Source organism: Coccomyxa subellipsoidea (assembly GCF_000258705.1).
Source record: "Coccomyxa subellipsoidea C-169, whole genome shotgun sequence".
NCBI lineage: Eukaryota > Viridiplantae > Chlorophyta > Trebouxiophyceae > Coccomyxaceae > Coccomyxa > Coccomyxa subellipsoidea.
Window position 1 is genome coordinate 1,493,541 of NW_005178031.1, and position 18,076 is coordinate 1,511,616.

General features: G+C 53.3%; 6 protein-coding genes across 6 annotated transcripts; 3 read left to right on the forward strand and 3 right to left on the reverse strand.

Annotated features, from left to right (window-relative positions):
• Positions 1–304: 304 nt before the first annotated feature.
• On the reverse strand, positions 305–2,166 carry COCSUDRAFT_56812 (hypothetical protein; the record flags this gene model as incomplete). Its single annotated transcript, XM_005646092.1, has 6 exons — positions 305–433; positions 720–854; positions 1,034–1,145; positions 1,264–1,334; positions 1,599–1,742; positions 2,146–2,166. 6 exons carry the CDS (start codon positions 2,164–2,166, stop codon positions 305–307), a joined length of 612 nt encoding a protein of 203 aa, XP_005646149.1.
• Positions 2,167–3,824: 1,658 nt separating this feature from the next.
• On the forward strand, positions 3,825–5,375 carry COCSUDRAFT_7678 (S-adenosyl-L-methionine-dependent methyltransferase; the record flags this gene model as incomplete). The annotated part of the gene is made up of 4 exons (XM_005646093.1): positions 3,825–3,954; positions 4,269–4,477; positions 4,716–4,834; positions 5,201–5,375. Coding segments are annotated over 4 exons (633 nt in total), but the record flags the coding sequence as incomplete, so codon positions are not given.
• Positions 5,376–7,444: 2,069 nt separating this feature from the next.
• On the reverse strand, positions 7,445–9,077 carry COCSUDRAFT_66969 (hypothetical protein). Its single transcript, XM_005646094.1, has 3 exons — positions 8,698–9,077; positions 8,328–8,431; positions 7,445–8,191 (listed from the first exon to the last, which is right to left on the reverse strand). Exons 1-3 carry the CDS (start codon positions 8,918–8,920, stop codon positions 7,988–7,990), a joined length of 531 nt encoding a protein of 176 aa, XP_005646151.1. The 5' UTR covers positions 8,921–9,077; the 3' UTR covers positions 7,445–7,987.
• Positions 9,078–9,402: 325 nt separating this feature from the next.
• COCSUDRAFT_24741 (40S ribosomal protein S29) lies at positions 9,403–10,126 on the forward strand. The gene is made up of 3 exons (XM_005646095.1): positions 9,403–9,506; positions 9,686–9,785; positions 9,893–10,126. Exons 1-3 carry the CDS (start codon positions 9,445–9,447, stop codon positions 9,899–9,901), a joined length of 171 nt encoding a protein of 56 aa, XP_005646152.1. The 5' UTR covers positions 9,403–9,444; the 3' UTR covers positions 9,902–10,126.
• A 414-nt stretch (positions 10,127–10,540) lies between these two features.
• Positions 10,541–12,306, reverse strand: COCSUDRAFT_66971 (snare-domain-containing protein; the record flags this gene model as incomplete). Its single annotated transcript, XM_005646096.1, has 6 exons — positions 12,081–12,306; positions 11,910–11,981; positions 11,633–11,746; positions 11,403–11,519; positions 10,877–11,005; positions 10,541–10,747 (listed from the first exon to the last, which is right to left on the reverse strand). The coding sequence occupies exons 1-6, from the start codon at positions 12,090–12,092 to the stop codon at positions 10,541–10,543; spliced, it is 651 nt and encodes a 216-aa protein (XP_005646153.1). The 5' UTR covers positions 12,093–12,306.
• Positions 12,307–12,459: 153 nt separating this feature from the next.
• COCSUDRAFT_30108 (RCC1/BLIP-II) lies at positions 12,460–16,766 on the forward strand (the record flags this gene model as incomplete). Its single annotated transcript, XM_005646097.1, has 13 exons — positions 12,460–12,717; positions 12,922–12,958; positions 13,187–13,269; positions 13,488–13,581; positions 13,696–13,957; positions 14,128–14,338; positions 14,467–14,641; positions 14,763–14,880; positions 14,985–15,104; positions 15,225–15,353; positions 15,540–15,631; positions 15,973–16,194; positions 16,560–16,766. Exons 1-13 carry the CDS (start codon positions 12,638–12,640, stop codon positions 16,764–16,766), a joined length of 1,830 nt encoding a protein of 609 aa, XP_005646154.1. The 5' UTR covers positions 12,460–12,637.
• Between the last annotated feature and the right edge of the window lie 1,310 nt (positions 16,767–18,076).

An 18,076-nucleotide genomic window follows, 5' to 3' on the forward strand; every position in this document is an offset into this window, starting at 1 on the left:
CTTGACATTTCAGCAAAGCACGAAGGGAAGAATGCCAACGCCATCGCCCCCGCAGTGCTTCCTAGATGTTCACAGCAATTCCTTGCAAATCAGCTTCTAGCATGGTCACTTCCATAAATACCGGAAATGTCCAACTGGTACAAGCTTATATGTACAAAATTACGCCAATTTAAACTTCATGAACTGTTCGTGATGAGCGCTCATGATGTATGTGAACTTTAAAAGAGAGATACATATACAGCACAGAACACTGTGGTTGACAGAATGGAGGCCATGAAATGGAAGGAAGACCGCGCTCTCCGCGTCAGCACACATCTTTCCAGGCCCATGGGTTGTCATCAAGGTAGTGCTCCGTCGCTGCTCGCAACGCCAGATTGGGAATGGCATCCGCGTTATTCATGGCCTTCCTTGTGACAGGATCAAATTTCCCGACCTGTGCATTCGAGTGCAAAAATTTGATCTCAGTAACAACAAGAGGGAAAATCTTCCAGCGGTCATAAAAGAGATGCTCCAGCCAGCAGAAGAGACCCTTATATTCTACTTGCCTTGTTGAGGTGTTCTTGCAGTGCGCTGCCTTCGTAACTGAGGCCTGAAGGGGTGATGACGGGCTCTCTGAACACCTGCAAGGGGAAGCCATTACAGTCAGTGGCTGCCACAGATACCATTTGTGGTGCATGCATAGCTGAACACCGTGACAGGAGTAATGGCTGAAGGCCCACCTCCATTGTCAATCGGCAGGTGTACGCGTTGTCTGGCTCGTACTCCTTGTAGCTCTTTGCCCCCAGCTCAAAGAGGCGCTTCAGTGCAGCAAGTTCATGGTCATGCCGCTGTTGCACCTCCACCCTCTGGTCTCCCTGCCATGACAACACTCATTCCATTTCTGCAATGCCTTTTCGCTTCAATCTTCTAGATTTTCTATTTTGTACACGTGAAAGAAAGCCTTCTTAAGGAGTTCACGTCTGTACCACGCTGGAAGTCACATGCATAGCAAAGTGGTATTGTGCACTGGTACATTATCTACTGTTTCACACACCGCCTGAGAAAGTGCCGAGCGGTGATCCTGTTCCAACAGAGCACTCAGGCGCTCCTGCAGCATTTTCTGCTCTGCTCTCCTGGTGGCTGACTCAATCTCCCAATTTGCATACCTGTGTGCACCACAGAGACTCAATTTCACTGCCGCAAAGCAGATGGTCCCAGGGACAAGTAAATCAACTCTCCACCATGCAAGCAGAGCTGGACGGCAGCGATGGTAAACACTCTCACTTGACTTTCGCCAGCTCTCTCCATATCTGGTCACGTATTAAATCTCCCTGCTCCCTGGCGAGTTCCAGCGCCTGAAAGAGCCATAAGAGTGTGAATGTAATCGATGGGAGGATGGGCACGCCTCTCGTTGCAAACATCATAACTGATAGGAGGAAAAGATTATAATGGGTACCTTTGAAAGGTGCTTGATGCTGCCACCTAGATCTTTCCGCTCATGCAATGCTTGGCCGAGGAAATAATGCCCCTGGTGCAACACAAGTTGGTCAAGAATGTCACTGGGACATCGAGCTCAGATAAATGAAGTTCGCCATACAAACATGATTATCAAGGAGCACCTTCATGACCCTGGGCTGCAATTCTAGAGCCTTCCTGCTGTCTATCTCCACCGCTTTCCAATCTCCCCTCTGCTTCTGGCACAGCGCCCTGTTGATGAACAATACTGGCCAGTCCGGGCACAGCAAGATGGCCTCAGTGTATCGCTGCAATCACACAGCAGCAATCAATCTGCATCTGCACGAGAGCAGATAGCACCTGATGACATTCCCGCATTCCTACCAGTATGGGCTACCATCCCTACAAGGGCACCAGCGTGATACCAAGGCCCTAAGGGGCCGGGTAGAACCCAAAGGGTCGTCCTGCACTTACATCTACAGCAGCCCCATACTTCTGCTTTTGGTATGCTGCATTGCCTTCAGCTTTGAGTGTCTCTGCAGCTTCCCTGCCTTCCGATCCCGTCATCTGGGCCGTAGGATTGTGGTGCGACACTGAGTCAACTGACTTCTGACCAGCTCAATCCAACACTTACATTGACAACAAATAACTCTTCCTTTAAAATGAAGACTGACGTCGGATTCAGCGAATGAGGCCTGCAAATTAAAGTACCATGGTGGAGCTCGTGAACATGGTCAGCATTTGTTGCAAGATATCCATGCTGCGATAAAATTTGATTCTCAATGGTAAAACTCCAAGATATTTCCCTCAGATCAATCCCTCCATATTATTTCTTCTCCTGTCGAAGGACCTTGGAGTTGTTTCGTCCTGTAGATATATGACGACCCCTCCGGAACTCAGGAATCAGGAAATTGGCTCTCCAAATGTGGGGCTTTCCTTTTCATTTGGCGGCTATTAATATCAGGAGAGGTCTGAGCTCGATCTAGCAATACAGACGCAGCGCCTTCTGGCTCAGTCCCATCTTTGAGAACCAGATCGTGGGAACGACCACTTGATCTGTCCCTTAAAAATCAGCTGCAGCTGTGCATTAGATTACGTCCATACAAAGATTGAGCTCAATCTAAGGATGCATTTTCTCTCTCGACCTTGATTGAGGAATTCTCGATAAATTTTCCAATTCACCAACCGATGGTCCAGTCAAGTGAGGATACAATTTTTGATGGCAATCATATTAAATCACCCGCTGAGCTTGATATAAATGACAGAAAAAAATATCGAGTGGGGAGGTGTCTGCTTACAACGGTGTACCTAGAAGACATCGGCCTCGTCGGGTCAGTTGCATTCTTGGTCACTCACTGTCACTTCGAGATCTGAAAGGAAATATCTGTAGGCATTGCTGAACCAACAGATGTCCTTGCAGGGTTGATTCTGTGGCCCTTGCCAAGGCTGCAGGACAGGTACTTATTCGGACTTGTATCGCCCCTTCAGTTGCCTGCCAATTGCCTTAATTGACCTTGCTGAGATTGTTAATGTCCAATGTTGATGCAGTCTGAGGACATCCAGCAAGACCCAGATGAAGGCCCAGACAATGCTGATGCGGATGCACTGAGGCAGTATGGGCTGCCGACGCAGTTTGGTGGACCCAAAACGAAGAAAGTAAGCACCCTTCATATGATCACTCCCGGGTCGTATCCTAAGAATCTCCACACCATCTAATCCAAGCCCATTCATACCTCACAACCTCAGGCTGCTTTCCCCCTGTTGTAGGCAGGTGGGAGGAGCAGGAGGCCCAGTGGAGCAGCGGGCACTGAATCAGAAAGTCCTGGCCAGGCTGCCATTCAAGGTTCAGCTGCACTGCCCCAGCAGGCGCCAAAGTCCGCTACAGGCAGCAGGCTCGGTGAGGAGAGCGGCCACTCAGGACGGGGTGCAACGGCAAATGGCACCCAGCGGCCTGAGAGCACAGGGTTGATGGCGAGCATACCCCACCCTTCAGGCAGCCACCTGCGCTTTGATAGCAGCGGTGAGGAAGACATGGCAGACTGCCCGCTGGAGGACAGCGAGGTCATAGCGCAGCTGCAGTTTGAGCAGGACGCAGCTGGCAGGCCATTCATCATCGTGTCCAATCAGACACACAACGGATACAATGAAGCAGACTCCAGAAGGGAGCATCGCGGCAATGCTGGTGCTGCCAGGCGAGAGGAGCAGCCCCGCCTGCAGAAGAAATGGTGCAATCCCCCTGCTTTCTCCTTGCACATGCTTGCTGTCAAAGCAGAAAGTCAGCGCCTTCTGCTCCAATTTGCTTCTCGTTGACCAGGGCATTGGCAGAGGTTGAGAGTACTGTGTGCAGGAAGGCTGTGCCTCCCAACCGGCAGCAGCTGCGGCAGCTGAAGCTGTCGCAGCGGGTGGCGAAGTACTGGATGCAGCGCTACAGCCTGTGGTCCAGGTATGACGAAGGCGTGCTCATGGACGAAGAGGGCTGGTTCTCAGCCACACCTGAAGTGGTGGCCATGCACCATGCCGGTGAGCTTCCATAAATTCTGTCATCTGGTCACTGATGACCAGAGGATTACAAAAATATGCATATCGCATCCTGCGCCCAATTCACAGCCAAGTCTTGTTGAGAGGTGTAGTCCTCAGGCTGTGCATGGAAGCATGACCTGCTTGCTGAGATTGCGCGAGGGCTGGTCACGAGGCAGATGGTGAAGAGGTAAACGCATAGGTCTGAACTCCCATGATCGCGGGGTCTCATGTCCTCTGCATGGAGACATGATATTTTGCCGGGATCGCGCGAGGGTTAGTCACTAGTCACAGAAACAGGGAATGGATCGGTGCAGAGAGGGTGGCGGGCCGGGTGGTGGTGGACGGCTTCTGCGGCGTCGGCGGCAGCGCTGTGCACTTGGCGCGGCGGTGCAGCCATGTGGTCGCCGTGGACAGCTGCCGGCCGCGCCTGGACCTGGCCGCGCACAACGCCGCCGTCTACGGAGTGGCCGACCGCCTCGAGCTGCTCTGCGCCGACTTCCTGCGCCTGCCTGCCACCCTGCAGGTGGGCTGCCTTGTCCCCAACTCCTTTCCTTCACAGAAATTTACGCCGCTGCAGGTATAAGACATGCTCTGAATATTTCGGATCTCGTTCCTACGATGGAAAGGCATGGCATCACGTGTCAATCAGACCAGTTGGATAGCCAGCTTCAAGGAGACCATGGTGGCAAAAATTAATCCAGTCAACTAGGGCAAGTGAGGGTAAATGCGCAGAGGGGTGATTGGTGGGTTTGGTGGCACAGGCGGATGCAGTATTCATGTCGCCACCATGGGGTGGCCCCGCGTACTCTGCAAAGACCTTTGACGTGTCTCACGATATCGGCGGACTCGGAGTGAGCCTTGCGCAGCTGCTGGCCATTGCGTCATCGCTGCTCAGACCAGGTCAGCTCCTGTGAACCACCCTGGCACTGACCCTCATAAAAGCTAAAAGCAGATGCAGTCCATCATGCTCTAAAGCCGGCCGTCGCCGAGGCCGAGTTGGGCAATTTTAGGGGCACAGGTTGGGATCTCGGCATTAGCTTCTTTTCACAAAGCAAAGAGATCAAGATCATGCAACGAAGGTGCTTGTGAACTCTGTAAAAGTGGTGACTGTGAGGCATAATAGGACTCCTGACTGGGCTGCTAGAGATTGAAGCACATGTGTGCGGCCTTCATTTGGCATGTTGACATGACGGCGTCTGCTGCTTGAAAACAAAGAAATGGACTGCTGAGCTGTGGGAGATTGGAGCATGTGCATGTGTGCAGATGGGGCGGTGGGGCTGATGGTGTTTCTGCCGCGCAACACGGATCTGGTGCAGCTGTCGGCGGCGCTTCCGGGGAACGCCTGCTGCGAGGTGGAGCGCGTCGTTCTCAATGGCTTCCTCAAGGCCATCACTGTCTATGTCGGTGCCGTGGCACGCACTGCCTGACTTGTCCGCAATTTGCCTATGTATCCGCTGAGACTTTGCTGATGCCACTGAGTTGCTATATTTGGCACCTGTGAGCCTTTCTGCTTTGTTGTAGAAGGAAATAATGCTTTCAAGTACTAAGCCAACAGAAGCACTCGTTGATGGAGAGACGTACATGATATGCAGCATTGGGCTGAAGGGCAGGTGCATTATAAGGCACCTGTCAAAAGTGTTGAATGGCATGGAGTTGATAATTCAGATTGACCAAAATAATTGCATACATTGAGATGAAGCTGGGAAAATCTGTAATTAAGTGTTGTTGAAATCACTGCCTTTACACAAGATGCTACTATCCCTGTACAACCTCGCTCTTATTCTCCCATGATCAGCCATGTACTGTTCAAAATACAGCAAGTCCTCAATCCATGCACTGCTAAGGAAGGCGTCAAGGTGGCATTCTTTTAGATCCTACACTGAAAAGGGTGACACCTGACATCAGGTCCCGCGCATCTGTTCAAGAGAGTCTTCAAATCTGGTCGCTTAGAAGACTTATGCATGTCTGAGGCTCAGCCCCTCCTGTTTGCATTGCGGCTGCACCTGCAGGAGCAACAGCAGCGGTGGACCTTTCTGGCAGCTGTTGCCTGCATGCAGGCAGAGTGACAAATTAAAGAAAGAGGAATGCAGACATCATGGCAGATTGAATGTAAGTGACGTGGATGCCAAGTAGGCACCATCTCATGTACCCTGCAGTTATGTAGAGTGCTGGGCTCCAGTGTGAAGGTGTCAATGACAGGAATGCCAATAGTGGCACCGTGCCTGACTCACAGCCATTTTGCATAATGCATACCTTGCAAGCGAGGCTGCAAATGCCTCATGCCGTCTGATGCACCGCAAATCCAGCCCCCACACCGGCAAAGCCGGACATGACACTCCTCATGCGCTTGCTGGGGTACATTTCTCCAAGGGAATTAGACCAAGCTGCCGATCCTAGGGCGATGTCAACCCCATAGCAAGCTATGGCACCCACTTTAACGTGTATATCCCCATGTGAGCTGTTGTGCAAAGATACAGAACATCCAGTATTAGTGTTTTCTCAGCAACACAGCAACATTTGCAGAGCATTTTACATACGAGACTCGAGAGAAAAATCACCGTTTATGTAGCTGGACCTTGAATTTCGCTCTATCACCTTCAAGTTCTGCAAGATAACATAGCTGCGTAGCTAGCATGAGGATCACACATGTAAAGGTGATGACGCAACAATGACCGGCACAGGAGCAACACTGCACCTTGTCCAGAGAATGATTGTGCTTCAAGCAACAAGTTGTCAGTGCTTGTGGTTACTACTTTGGCCGCAGCCTGCAACAGCTCGCCAAATCTTTGATAATCATTCTCATACAATAATCTCATGGCTGCTTTTCAAAGTAGCAAGTATTCCCTGATGACGATCACGAGCTCGTCAGTCAGGATTTGTTAATCAGGAAACGACCGGAGAAGGACGAACGAACGTGATGCCTCTGCCTGCCCAGATGGGGTCAGAAATAAAATAGGGCCTCCTTGATCCCTGCTTTCACCCAGGGTACTGAGGGAAGGAGGTTCCTCCTCCTTGACCTCCCCTTGCTTTCACTGGTGGGTGGGGTTCCCAGTCCAACTGTTACATTTCAACATCCGTGGACAACGGCCGACCGGCGGCGGCGGCTGGGCTTGGCCGTGCACACCGCTAGCGCTGCCATCTATGACTCATTCGGAAGAGTAGCGCGCCGCCTCGACCTCCGCTGTGCTGACTTCAAGTTAGGGATGGATGTAAAATTTTACCTCTGCATGCTGCCCTTGCAGCAGGCCGGCGTCATAAGTGGCAGATGGGCTGCCATGTACATGTATGCAGGTCACCACTGTGGGCCCTTTCTTTGTTTCACCCGCTAGAGGCTGCGCCTTGACTATGTGGCTTGCATGCTTGCAGTTGGAAGACAACTGCAGTCGGGGTGTGTATCAGCCTCAATGAAGGTCGACCAAAGTTGATAACTCATATAAACATGACGTGCAAGCGTGCACGTGCTAGGATTCATCAGAGACAAGAGAACATTCTTGTAGACAAGATTAAATGGTCACGATACTGATAAATGTGTTCCAGACACAGCCAGGCTTCAAAAGCCGAACAAACATTATTGTAAAATACATGGTACCAAATGAGACTATATGAAAAACACACTTCAAGACATTACTTCCAGCAAGCAAGGAGTACAAAAAATAGCTTTGCTGCAACTACAAAACACAACATTCATTGCAAGACAGTGTTATATTTTAGATAACAGACATTTTCATCGTACTTCATCAGATGACAATTCCTTATACTGATACTGCATTCTGACGTACAGGGCTTTTAGTCAAGTGGGATGCTGATGTCAACAACTGCTGTGCTCCTCTTGAGCAGGTGTCTTGGCTGTGCGAATCACCCATTACCTTCCAAGAATTGCTACCAGGCTTCCCAAGAGTACACCTTTCACAAGCCATCTGGGATCATTCCACTGACCCACTCAAAATCACATGGAAGCACACATGCATACTCTCGCAGCCCTGGAGAGCCACTGCTGCCTTGGCCATTGGGTGTCTAAACAGAGTCACGAGGTTCAGGAGGTGCCATTGGCGACACTCTTGCCGCTGGGCAGGTGCTGCAGCGAGGCATGCTCTGGGTCCTCGTCCGGGTGTGGCGGCAGCGCCCGGAAGACAAAGCTTGTCTTGTTGCCGTGGAAGTTGTGGTTGCGAGCCACCTTTGGCGCCCCCGGCTCGCCCGGCCGCGAGAATTGCCGCGCGAAGGATCCCGAAGTCACCTCCTGCACGTGCAAACACGGTCAGTGACAGGCAGGAGCACCAGCAGCCAAGGTACTTCATACACACAAGATCCAACAGAGAACTTCACAAATTACAATGGAGGAAGGGCAAACAACAAATAGCCAGCCGCATGCGCACCTGCGTGTGTTCAGGAGACTTCTTGAAGCTGGCAGCCACAGCGCCACCAGAGCTGTTGCTGGATGCAGGCCGCTTTCCATATGTGTACGTGGGGTTCAGGGAGGCTGCACAGCACAGGTATGGGCATCAATTTGTCAATCAGCTTGAATTATGGGAACACTGCACAAAGGGATGTCCTGCAGGCTAGACCCTGGCACAAGTTCTTCCCAATTTGAGATCCAGATGCAGGTTCTCAGGCTATGCATGTCAATCCGAATCTTAATAGAAGGTCCATGTACACAAACAGTAGGGTCAGACGTGAATGCATGAAGAGGGTGTCACGTTTTTGTTCTTTAGTCACTGATCCCCCACGGAGTGACAGCACGCGCACCTTGGAATCTCCTCATTGCAATCACGAGCTGCGACACCACCTTGAACCTGTGGCTGCTAGACGTGCCCCCATCCTTCCTCTTCAGGCTTGGGCTGTCTTCCAGGTCTACCTTCTTTATGTCTGCGAGCTTGGGCCCTGCCGTGTGACTCAGCACAACAGGAGCATCTTTCCCAGAGACAGGCTCCTTGGGGAGGATCATCTCAGCTTCGTTGGTCGCAGGCATCCTCTACAGATGAAATGAAACCCCTCAGCACTCCACAGGGTCGCTCTCCCACTCCAAGGCTGCCCTGGCACAGGATGAGACACTAGCTGTCGTAAGAAAGCTGCTGAAGGTCACCAATTGAGATCTGCAGATCAACCCAGGAACAGCTGTATCTGGCCGAACAGGAATCTCGTGCTGTTGCTGGAAGGCGATTCCGATGTATTCATCATCGATCCGTTCGACGGCGCTTCGATCTGTCAAACCTCTTGGGTAGGCGAACCCAGGAATCCACCCCGCTGGCGAGTGCAAGCGGCGGCGTCCTGCAGCACATTCCCATTTCTGTTTTAAAGAAGCTCTCTGCTCTCAATCCTTCGCACTTGAAGGTATGCAGCAGCATATGTCTACGATCAGTGTTGTTGTATCTGCACCTCGACCTGTGCCAGTACAATTAAGAGCCAAAGTATAAAAATTTGTGACTCACATTTTCACAATTGTCCTCGCAGGGTACCTCTGCCCTGTGGTAAAAGTGCAACAAATCGATCGCGATGGGCCATCAGGACGTGTGGGACTCCCACAACAAGACTCACAGCAAGGGCGGCCGTAAGTGGTAAGGACTGTTCTCATAATGTTTCTGCTCCAGTTTGCAGTTCTGCTAGCATGATAGAATTAGTCTAGTCTTGCCGTTTTGCACTGAAAGGCAGCTACAAATCTGAGGTTGGCAATGATCGAAACGTACATGTCTGCTGTGAAGGATGGAACCTGACTGTGATTGTGCTCTTTTTGCAGCCGTGTATGCTCCAACCAGTGGGGCCTGATCCGCAAGTACGGCTTGAATGTCTGCCGCCAGTGCTTCCGCGAGTACGCCAAGGACATCGGCTTCATCAAGGTATGTATGGTGCACACAGTACTTGCTCTTGCACTGACTCCAATGCAGCTTGCCCTTCACAAAACTGTAGCTTTGCATCATACTGATATTGTTTGTGGCCAATGCAGTACCGGTAATTTTGGGACGGAGTCAGGATGCAGCATAACCAGCAGCAATCTTTGTTGAGCTGAGAAAGCAGTTGGGAGGTGTTGGAACTTGCGCTTGTGATCACAGCAGTGATGTACTCAGTAATAGCGCCTGCCTTGCCTTGATGGGGACAGGTTGTTCTCCTGATTAGGGACGCGCGCATTTATCCGCATGAAGATATGCAATGAGCCGCAAGCTGTAACATGCCAATGAACACTAGGTGGTAAAGATCGATGGACTCCAGCTACTAGCAGAAAGTGCATCGCATTGTGAGTCTTTGCAATGCCTCCTCTTTTGCTCCTTCACAATGTAGTACAAGCTGGCATGCAAAGTATGGCAAAACACAGAATCCAGTGCTGGAAAGAAACTTTGACTGCTATTCATGAATACTCATCAGTAGCTGCATCCGCCCACTGGTTCGCATCATGACAGGTAAGTTGCAGGACTCCAGGCCTCAGTCAAAGAACAGCAGGCAGAAAGACAAACTAAATATCACCCACGACTGTCACCAAGACAAATCCACAATACAGATACCACCACTGGCAGACATGGACTGACTCCATTCACTGTGACAGGCCGATGCACAGGACGCCCTGATCCGGGATCATGAACATGTTTTGAGAGAGGCTCTACAGGGTTGTGACCAAGACGATAACTGCAAGGACAAAGGCGACGATGAGCAGAATCAAACACATCTTGTTGCGGGAGGAACGCTGATAGCGTTCTGCGCGAACAAGCTCCGAGCCAGCTGCGCGCGTGCGGTCTGCAGTGCGCTCGATGTTGGACTCGATGTCATCCAGCATGAGACCCTGGTCATTCACAAGCACAGCCAGATCCTGCGCACAGCAGGCACGCACTTTCAGTCTTCTCTCTATCCCCGAGCCACTGTGATAAAGCAGAGAGAACGAGTAACAGCGTCCATTAGAATTAGGGAAGCGGTTCAGAGACAGAAACGAGCTTCTCACTTGGAAAATCTCATTGACCTCCCCAATCTGCTGCGAGATCTCTGCGATGCCCTGGTCCCTCTCGTCTATGAGGGCTTCGTTGTACTGGATTTGAGTGTCCATCTCCCCAAGTTCAAGCCGCTTCTGCTCCTGCGCAAGCAACAAGACATTCCCTGTCTGTGGTGCAGTGCAATTTTTCTGCAAAACCAGCACCAAGCAGCCAATCTTTGGCAGTTGGAGTGTTGTTTATGCCTGAGGTGCCAGCTTGCCTGTAAGAGGGCGGTGCGCTCTGCTTCCTGCGGCGCCCCACCCTGCTCCAAATCCTGTGGGAGAGCACTTCGGGCAGGCTCCGGCCGTCTTGGGAGGCTGGCTGCTTCCTTGGCTTTGGCAGCCTTCATGGTCGCTTGGAAGTCTTTCAGCGTCGCCTGCACCAACATACATTACTACATATAAGACAAATCAGGACGATGCAGGATCGCAATCATACAAGCTTGCATTTCAATTTATAGAGGAATGTGTCCGTCCCATAAATCTACCCCTGCCTCACCTCGAAATCGCTGAGGATCTTCGTAGTCTGCCTGCTCTTGTGTTCAGAGTGCGCAACGGTGAGCGCCTCCTTAATTGACTTGGCATCTTCCTGCAGCCTCACTGTTGTAGAGCCCACCTGCTGGCATGCAGAGGCAGTCAGTGCAACACAGGATTGGCTGCGCCAAAAATAGTACGTCTCCAGGTTCCAGCATGCTGGATAATTTGCAGAGGGCTTTTAGGTATACCCACCTTGTGACGGAGATCTACTGTATCCCGAGGGCCTCCCAGCTTGTTGACATCAGAGCGCAGCCGTGACACTTCTGTCTGGAGCCTGAACACCCTGGCTATCAGGTCCTTATTGGCCTGAGAGCAGCACAAATCCACAGTTTCAGACACCTTGACAGCTCCTACACGATGGACAATCTGACCTTGGCTTGCCACCGCAATCCAAAGTACTGGCACACTGCACTGCAAAAAGGAGCAAATTTAAGTCATGCACGAATGCGTATGCCTCATAATGCCTTACCTTGTCAGCCTGGGATTCTGGTGCACCCCCATATTGACGGAGCTCCCTTGTGCTGCCACTTTGTGCAATGTCCTGCAAAGATCTCGCCTCAGAGAATATTGATACAAACAGGTGCAGGTCTTGCAGATGAGCATGAGCAAGATCGATTTTCCAGCGAGAAACAAATCACACCTGGAAACTCATAGGTTCTGACGCCGAATGGGCGATCCCCTACGTACGAGTAAAGAGAACCGGAATATAGTCTTTGGGTATGTAAGCAGACGTGATCTGTTGTCCGAAGATTCCAGCTCGAGCAAAATCTCTCTGCCTAGGGATGTGTTAGGATGAATTACTCTCGTCACGCCAGCCGACCTGACAACTTATGAAAGACAATGTGTAAACTAGATCTTCAAAACGCTTCAACTCGTGACAACAAATTACTTCTCGACGATGAGAAAAGCGAAAGACTGGAGGGAGGTGAAGGTGGTTAGAGCGTATCTTGCCATGTCAGATCTGCGTCACCACACAATGTATTGTTGGCACAGGAATCCATGCTGGAAATCAACGGCATTTCCAAGCAGAATTTTGCCAAAAACGTTTCCGTTATCTAGGAGCTGCGTACTTCCAGCGTAAGGGCTTGATACCCTGCGCTGGAGCCAGTTCCCTTCCAAGAATGTGTGATTACACAGCGGAGCGTATGCTCCCACCCAGCTTGAGAGGCTGAAAAGAACAGGAAAGGCTGAGCCAAAATGTCAGTTGCAGTTGCGGCGAGGTGTGGTTCCCTAGCTGCAGTGGAAGCAGCTCTGCAGTCTGGGAACGACGTGAACGGGTGCGTTTGCTCCTTACCTGCAGTTCCTACCAGCCTTGCTAGTGACACTGTAGAAGCAAACAGCCTCCATTGGAATTTGACAAGCGTACTGCATTATGTTCGTGCATAATTTCATATTCAGCACCTGTTATCTTCTCAATTCACGCGGCATTTGCTCCTTGAATTCACTCGAGCACTCAGGCCCTGTATGGTACACTTTATCAGGTGCGTCAAAGGGGAGAGCATTGGCCTGCACATTGCGGTGCGTGCTACTCCCTCTAAATCAAGTGGAAAGTCATATTGACCTCAGGTTCCGATACCTTCGTTTGACTTCAGGGAACTTTGCCCTTCGCGCAACCGTGCCCAATTCGCGACGACAGTACATTTTATGTTATGGGACGTAATTTGTTGTAGTTTACTGGTGTATCTTTAGTCATGCCAAACCAGGTACTACCAGTCCGGTTCTTGACATCTTTTTTGCCCTACGCAGATCTGGAGAAACGACCTGAGGATTATTGAGAGGCTGCTAGCGGCAAATGCTTGTCCGGACATTCAAGATACGGAATCTGGCTGGTGCGGACCTCGTTTCATCTGATGCTGTTGTCAACATCCTAATCCCTCCTCTGAATATTCCCTAAGAGGGGCCATCAGCGTCTCCCAGCAGCACATTCCAATGATGTGGAGCATATTGCACAGTGCAGGAGGGGCACCTCGTAGCACAGAATCTTTTCATGACTGCATTTTTGCAATGCATATCCTGACATGACCTTGGTGTTGGTTCCCTTGCGTAGGACCAGCCTGCACCGCGCTCTCTACCTTGGCCATCTGTCTGCAGCTGCTCTCCTACTGGACGCTGGAGCGCAGCTGTCTATCCAGGACTTCAAGGTGTTGTTCCGCTCGCCCTTGGCAGCCTTGCTCGGGACTGTGGGTATGTCATGTCAGGTGATGCAGGTGATGCAATGCGCATAAGTGCTGAGGCTGTGAAACTCTGTCTGGCAGGGGCGCATACCGTTGGACTTGCTGTCAGCTTCGCTGAAGGCGTACCTCCTGAGTGGGACGGCGAGCGAGGTGTACAGCTGGGGCAATGGGGCGAACTATCAGCTGGGCACAGAGGCGGAGGGGTTGCAGCTCACTCCCAACCGACTGGACAGCCTGCATGGGACACCCATCGTTGCCCTGGCAGCAGCCAAGTTCCACAGCGCAGCAGTCGCCAAGGACGGCTCTCTGTACACCTGGGGCTTTGGCCGAGGTGGCCGCCTGGGTGCGCTCCCTCTTACATTCGCCAATTACGTGTGTATTTCAGAGGGCATTCTTCCTTTCTTGCAGACATTCGTCTTGTTGCGAATGTCCCAAGCCTGCTTGTTGTGCTCAGCCGACAAAGCACGTCACTTCAGGACTTGTCTCAAATTTCTGTGGGTGGTGTCGTTACAGGCCATCCGGAGTTTCACATTCACAGCGGGGAGAGTGCGGTGATTCTGCCGCGTCTGGTGGCATTGCCGGGGCGCCGCACAGTGGCGGCAGTGGCGACAGGCAAGCATCACACAGTGGCGGTGACTCGTGCGGGCGAGCTCTTCACCTGGGGCTCCAACCGCGACGGCCGCCTCGGCTACACCGCTGTCGACTCGCAGCCCACCCCCAGACGGTGAGCATCTGCTGCGCACTGGGCATGAGAACCGTTGATGATGCTCCAAATTGCTCTTCATACCATGCTACTGTCAAGACTATATTCAATGTTCAAGTCTCTGATACTGCACTGGTCAATGTGCGCAGTGTGACGAGCATGCGGCAGCGGGTGATGGCGGTGGCGGCGGCAAACCGGCACACGGTTGTGCTGGCAGAGGGCGGCACCGTGTACAGCTGGGGCAGCAACCTGCAGGGGCAGTTGGGCTATGGCACCTCCGATTCCGCCTCCAATGCGGTGCCGCGCATCGTGGAGGCCATGGTGGTCCGCCCACAAATGCCTGCACTCCACGTCTCTCTGCACATCCACAGTTGGCGAGATGCACGCATATTTTAAGTAATATTACGGTTCATGCGCTCACATACACTGTTGCTGCTACGTGCAGGGGAAGACCATCACGGCGGTGGCAGCGGCCAAGCGCCACACGGTTGTTCTGACTGTGGAGGGCGATGTGTACACTTGGGGCCACCGTGTGGTCACTCCCAAGCGAGTGCAGCTTGCAGGTGGGGCACCCCTGCCCATTCCTTTAGTTACATTCCATGCGCCATCATCCAGTACACCTTTGAAGGTTACAGCAGCATCGATCTGAAGCTTGCGCCCCTCACAGGTGCACGCGATGTGGCTAGGGCAGCCAATGCGAGTGGCGCTTCTGCAGGCGGCTGGGAGGTAGTCTTCCACAGGGGCCAAAGCCAGGTCGCCAGACCTCATGCTGTGGCTGTGTGTGCCGGTGAGCTCCCTGGCCTGCCGCGGGTGTGATTCCTTTATATGTCTAGATCCAGAACAGCCATCTCAGGGGAGCATTCAAGCACCCACAGATCCCCAAGTGGTCCTGTGGTGTGAATTGCAGGCGCTGCACACTCTGCTTGTTTGGACCAGTCTGGTGCAGTGCTGGCGTGGCGGAGCGCCGACCCGCGCCTGCACGTCCAGGAGGTTGGGGGCGACCTGGCCGGCAAGCGCGTTGTCCACATCGCGGCAGGTGCGGCGTCATCCCGCGTATCATCCCCGCATCCCAGCCGCTTTTCCTTTGGCTTCTCATGTCTGTGTCCAGGCACTGTCGCAGAGTCAGCTGCCCCCAGCGCATTATGTGAGGATGAGTTGTGTTGAGGACCAGAACCGATTGGAGGAGAGACAAAAACATGTTAAAAGATACATGCTATCGCAGGCAAGTATCGCACGGCGACGGTGACGGACGAGGGCGATGTGTACATGTGGGAGGGCTGGTCCAAGCCCGCAGAGCTGAGCGCCGGCCGCGGCGTCACTGGCGAGCGCGTGGCGCAGGCCATGGGCCGCCCCGAGCAGGGCAGCGCTGTCTCTGGGGGCGTTACCGGGAAGCGGCCGCCGCGCGCGCCGTCGTCCACCGTCGCCGACGAGGCCGGCCAGGACGCTGCGGCCGCCCGCCGCGGCCGCAAGAGCGAGCGTGCCCTCGCACTTGTCCACCAAGTCATCCTACCTGCAAGGTGCCAACACTTTAGCGTTCCCTGGGTAAAGCTTCCCTGCCTTTCATGGCCTTCTTTAGATTATGCTGGACCTGATTTGCATTCTCCCGTCCATAAACTTGGAAGGAGCATGAGTCGCACATTGTTGACGGGTTAGAGTGTGCGCTGTCCAGGGTGGAGGGCGTGAAGAGGGTGACGCACGCAGCGGTCGGCGAGAAGCACTCGCTGGCGCTGCAGTCGTGGTGCGCGACGCCGCTGGCCCTGCGCATGCGCTCGGCCCCCAGCGGAGCCCTTTCTTCCGCGCTTAGTGGCCTCCTGGACCGCGCGGCCAGCGCCGTGGACTCGGAGGGCCTGCCCGGGCCGCTGGAAGAAATGGAGCTGGTCAGCGAGCAGATCGCGCACGCTGCGGAGGATGCTGAGACTGCCGCCTACTGGCGCTCCCTGGAAGTCCTGCAGAGCCCCTCCAGCAGGTGGGCATCAATGTATGTGGACTGCCCAAGCCTGGGGTGATGTGTAAGTGTTATACTGAGTATTCCTTGCCTTCCCAATGCATGAGGATGAGGTGCGTTGCAGCAGCGTATCTTGGACAGCCTTCCAACCTCCTCTAGCTGGAGGGTGTGTTGATTGTTATAATTAGCAGCGCGCATGTTATCTTCTGCAATATTGTGTTGGGCTTTTATGATGACAAAGGTGTGGATGATGATGAATGTTGTCGGGGATGCAGGCCGGGCAGTGCGGTGAGGCAGGCGGGCGGGCCGGCAAGCCTGCAGCGGCTGTGCGAGCGCACGGTGGCACGCCACATGGTAGAGCCGCGCTCAGCCCTCGCCCTGCTGCAGTTTGCGGACGCGGCGGGCGCCGAGCTGCTCAGACAGCACTGCCTGGCGGTCAGCCCCAATCCCCTTGAACATCTTTTGGTTTACTCCATCTCATATACAAATGCTGCAGGTCAATAGTCATCAAGAATGGCTACAGCGTGCTGATGTGAGGAAATTGGTGGTCAAAGGTGGCGCTGGCCAACCTGGATGCGGTGCTGCTGGAGGCACAGGGCGCATTTGAGTCTCTGCCGCAGCACTTGCTGGCACAGCTGGAGGACGTTCAACGCTCGCGGACTTTACGAGCCACTGCTGCGCCGCCCCTGCAAGGTCAGTACAAATACCTGAATTTCTCGTCCTTGCACACCTGGTGGTGATAGGGAGCTGCTTGTTGCATGCTTATGTGTCTGAAAGATCTTGAGGGGCTCTCATGGCTTGTTCGCAGGGCAAGCAAATCAGGTGCCAGCAACACAGGGCATCATCCCGCAGCCACCTGGGGAAAGGAGCTTCAGAAACCACATGGAGTCGTCAGAAGAAGCGGCGGTGTCAAGACAGGTGAGCAAACGCGCTGAATCAACTTTCTAGTATCTCAGCTCTGCACCTCCCTGTCAACTAGATGGGTTTGCTGCTCTCAAATTCAGCGCCAGCGCACTGAAGTGCTGCATATGCTGTGCGCGCAGGTGCGCATCCTGAAGAAGAAGGTGCAGCAGATAGAGGCGCTAGAGGCGCGGGCGACCCCGCTGGACCCCCAGCAGCGCTCCAAGGTGGCGGCGAGGCCGCTGCTGGAGGCTGCGCTGGGCCTGCTGGAGGGCGGCGCCCCCCTCGGCGAAGTGCAGGCCCTGCTGGCTGCCGCCAAGGATGGTGCGCACGACACCCTGACGAATTTGTTGTCATCAAGATGTGTGTAAGATAGGGTGCATATGGTACCTGAGCTGGAGGAGCAATAAAAAGTGCACCACAGGACCTGGGAATGCCAGCTAGATGCAAGCTTCTCCTCGCTGCCAATGGAAAACATTGTCGCTGCACTCAGCTTGAGGGGATTTTTAGGAGCCCTGGGGACTGCAGTAGGGTGTCATGAAGCGAAGGGTGGGGCAAAGGGGTGGTGAGGTGGGATCCTGCATGTGCAGGCAACTCTCAGGAGGAGCTGTTGGGCACCAGCTGGGACAGCAGTGTGGGCACGCCCAAGGCACCCAAGCCCAGCACCGTCCGCGGCTACGATGAGCAGACGCCTTCTTCTGCGCCCGGCAGCCGCCACGCTTCCGCCAACCGGCGCCGGCGCCCCAGGGTACCATCCCACTCACCCCTCTGCCAATCATTCCCATACTCTTCAAGACTGTCAACCATGGCTCTTGTAACCTACGCACCTTGATGAACCATGCAGCGTGGCCTGACAATGCAGCATGCACACCACAATGCAGGTGTTGGCGTGGTACAGCCGGTGTCGTGAATGA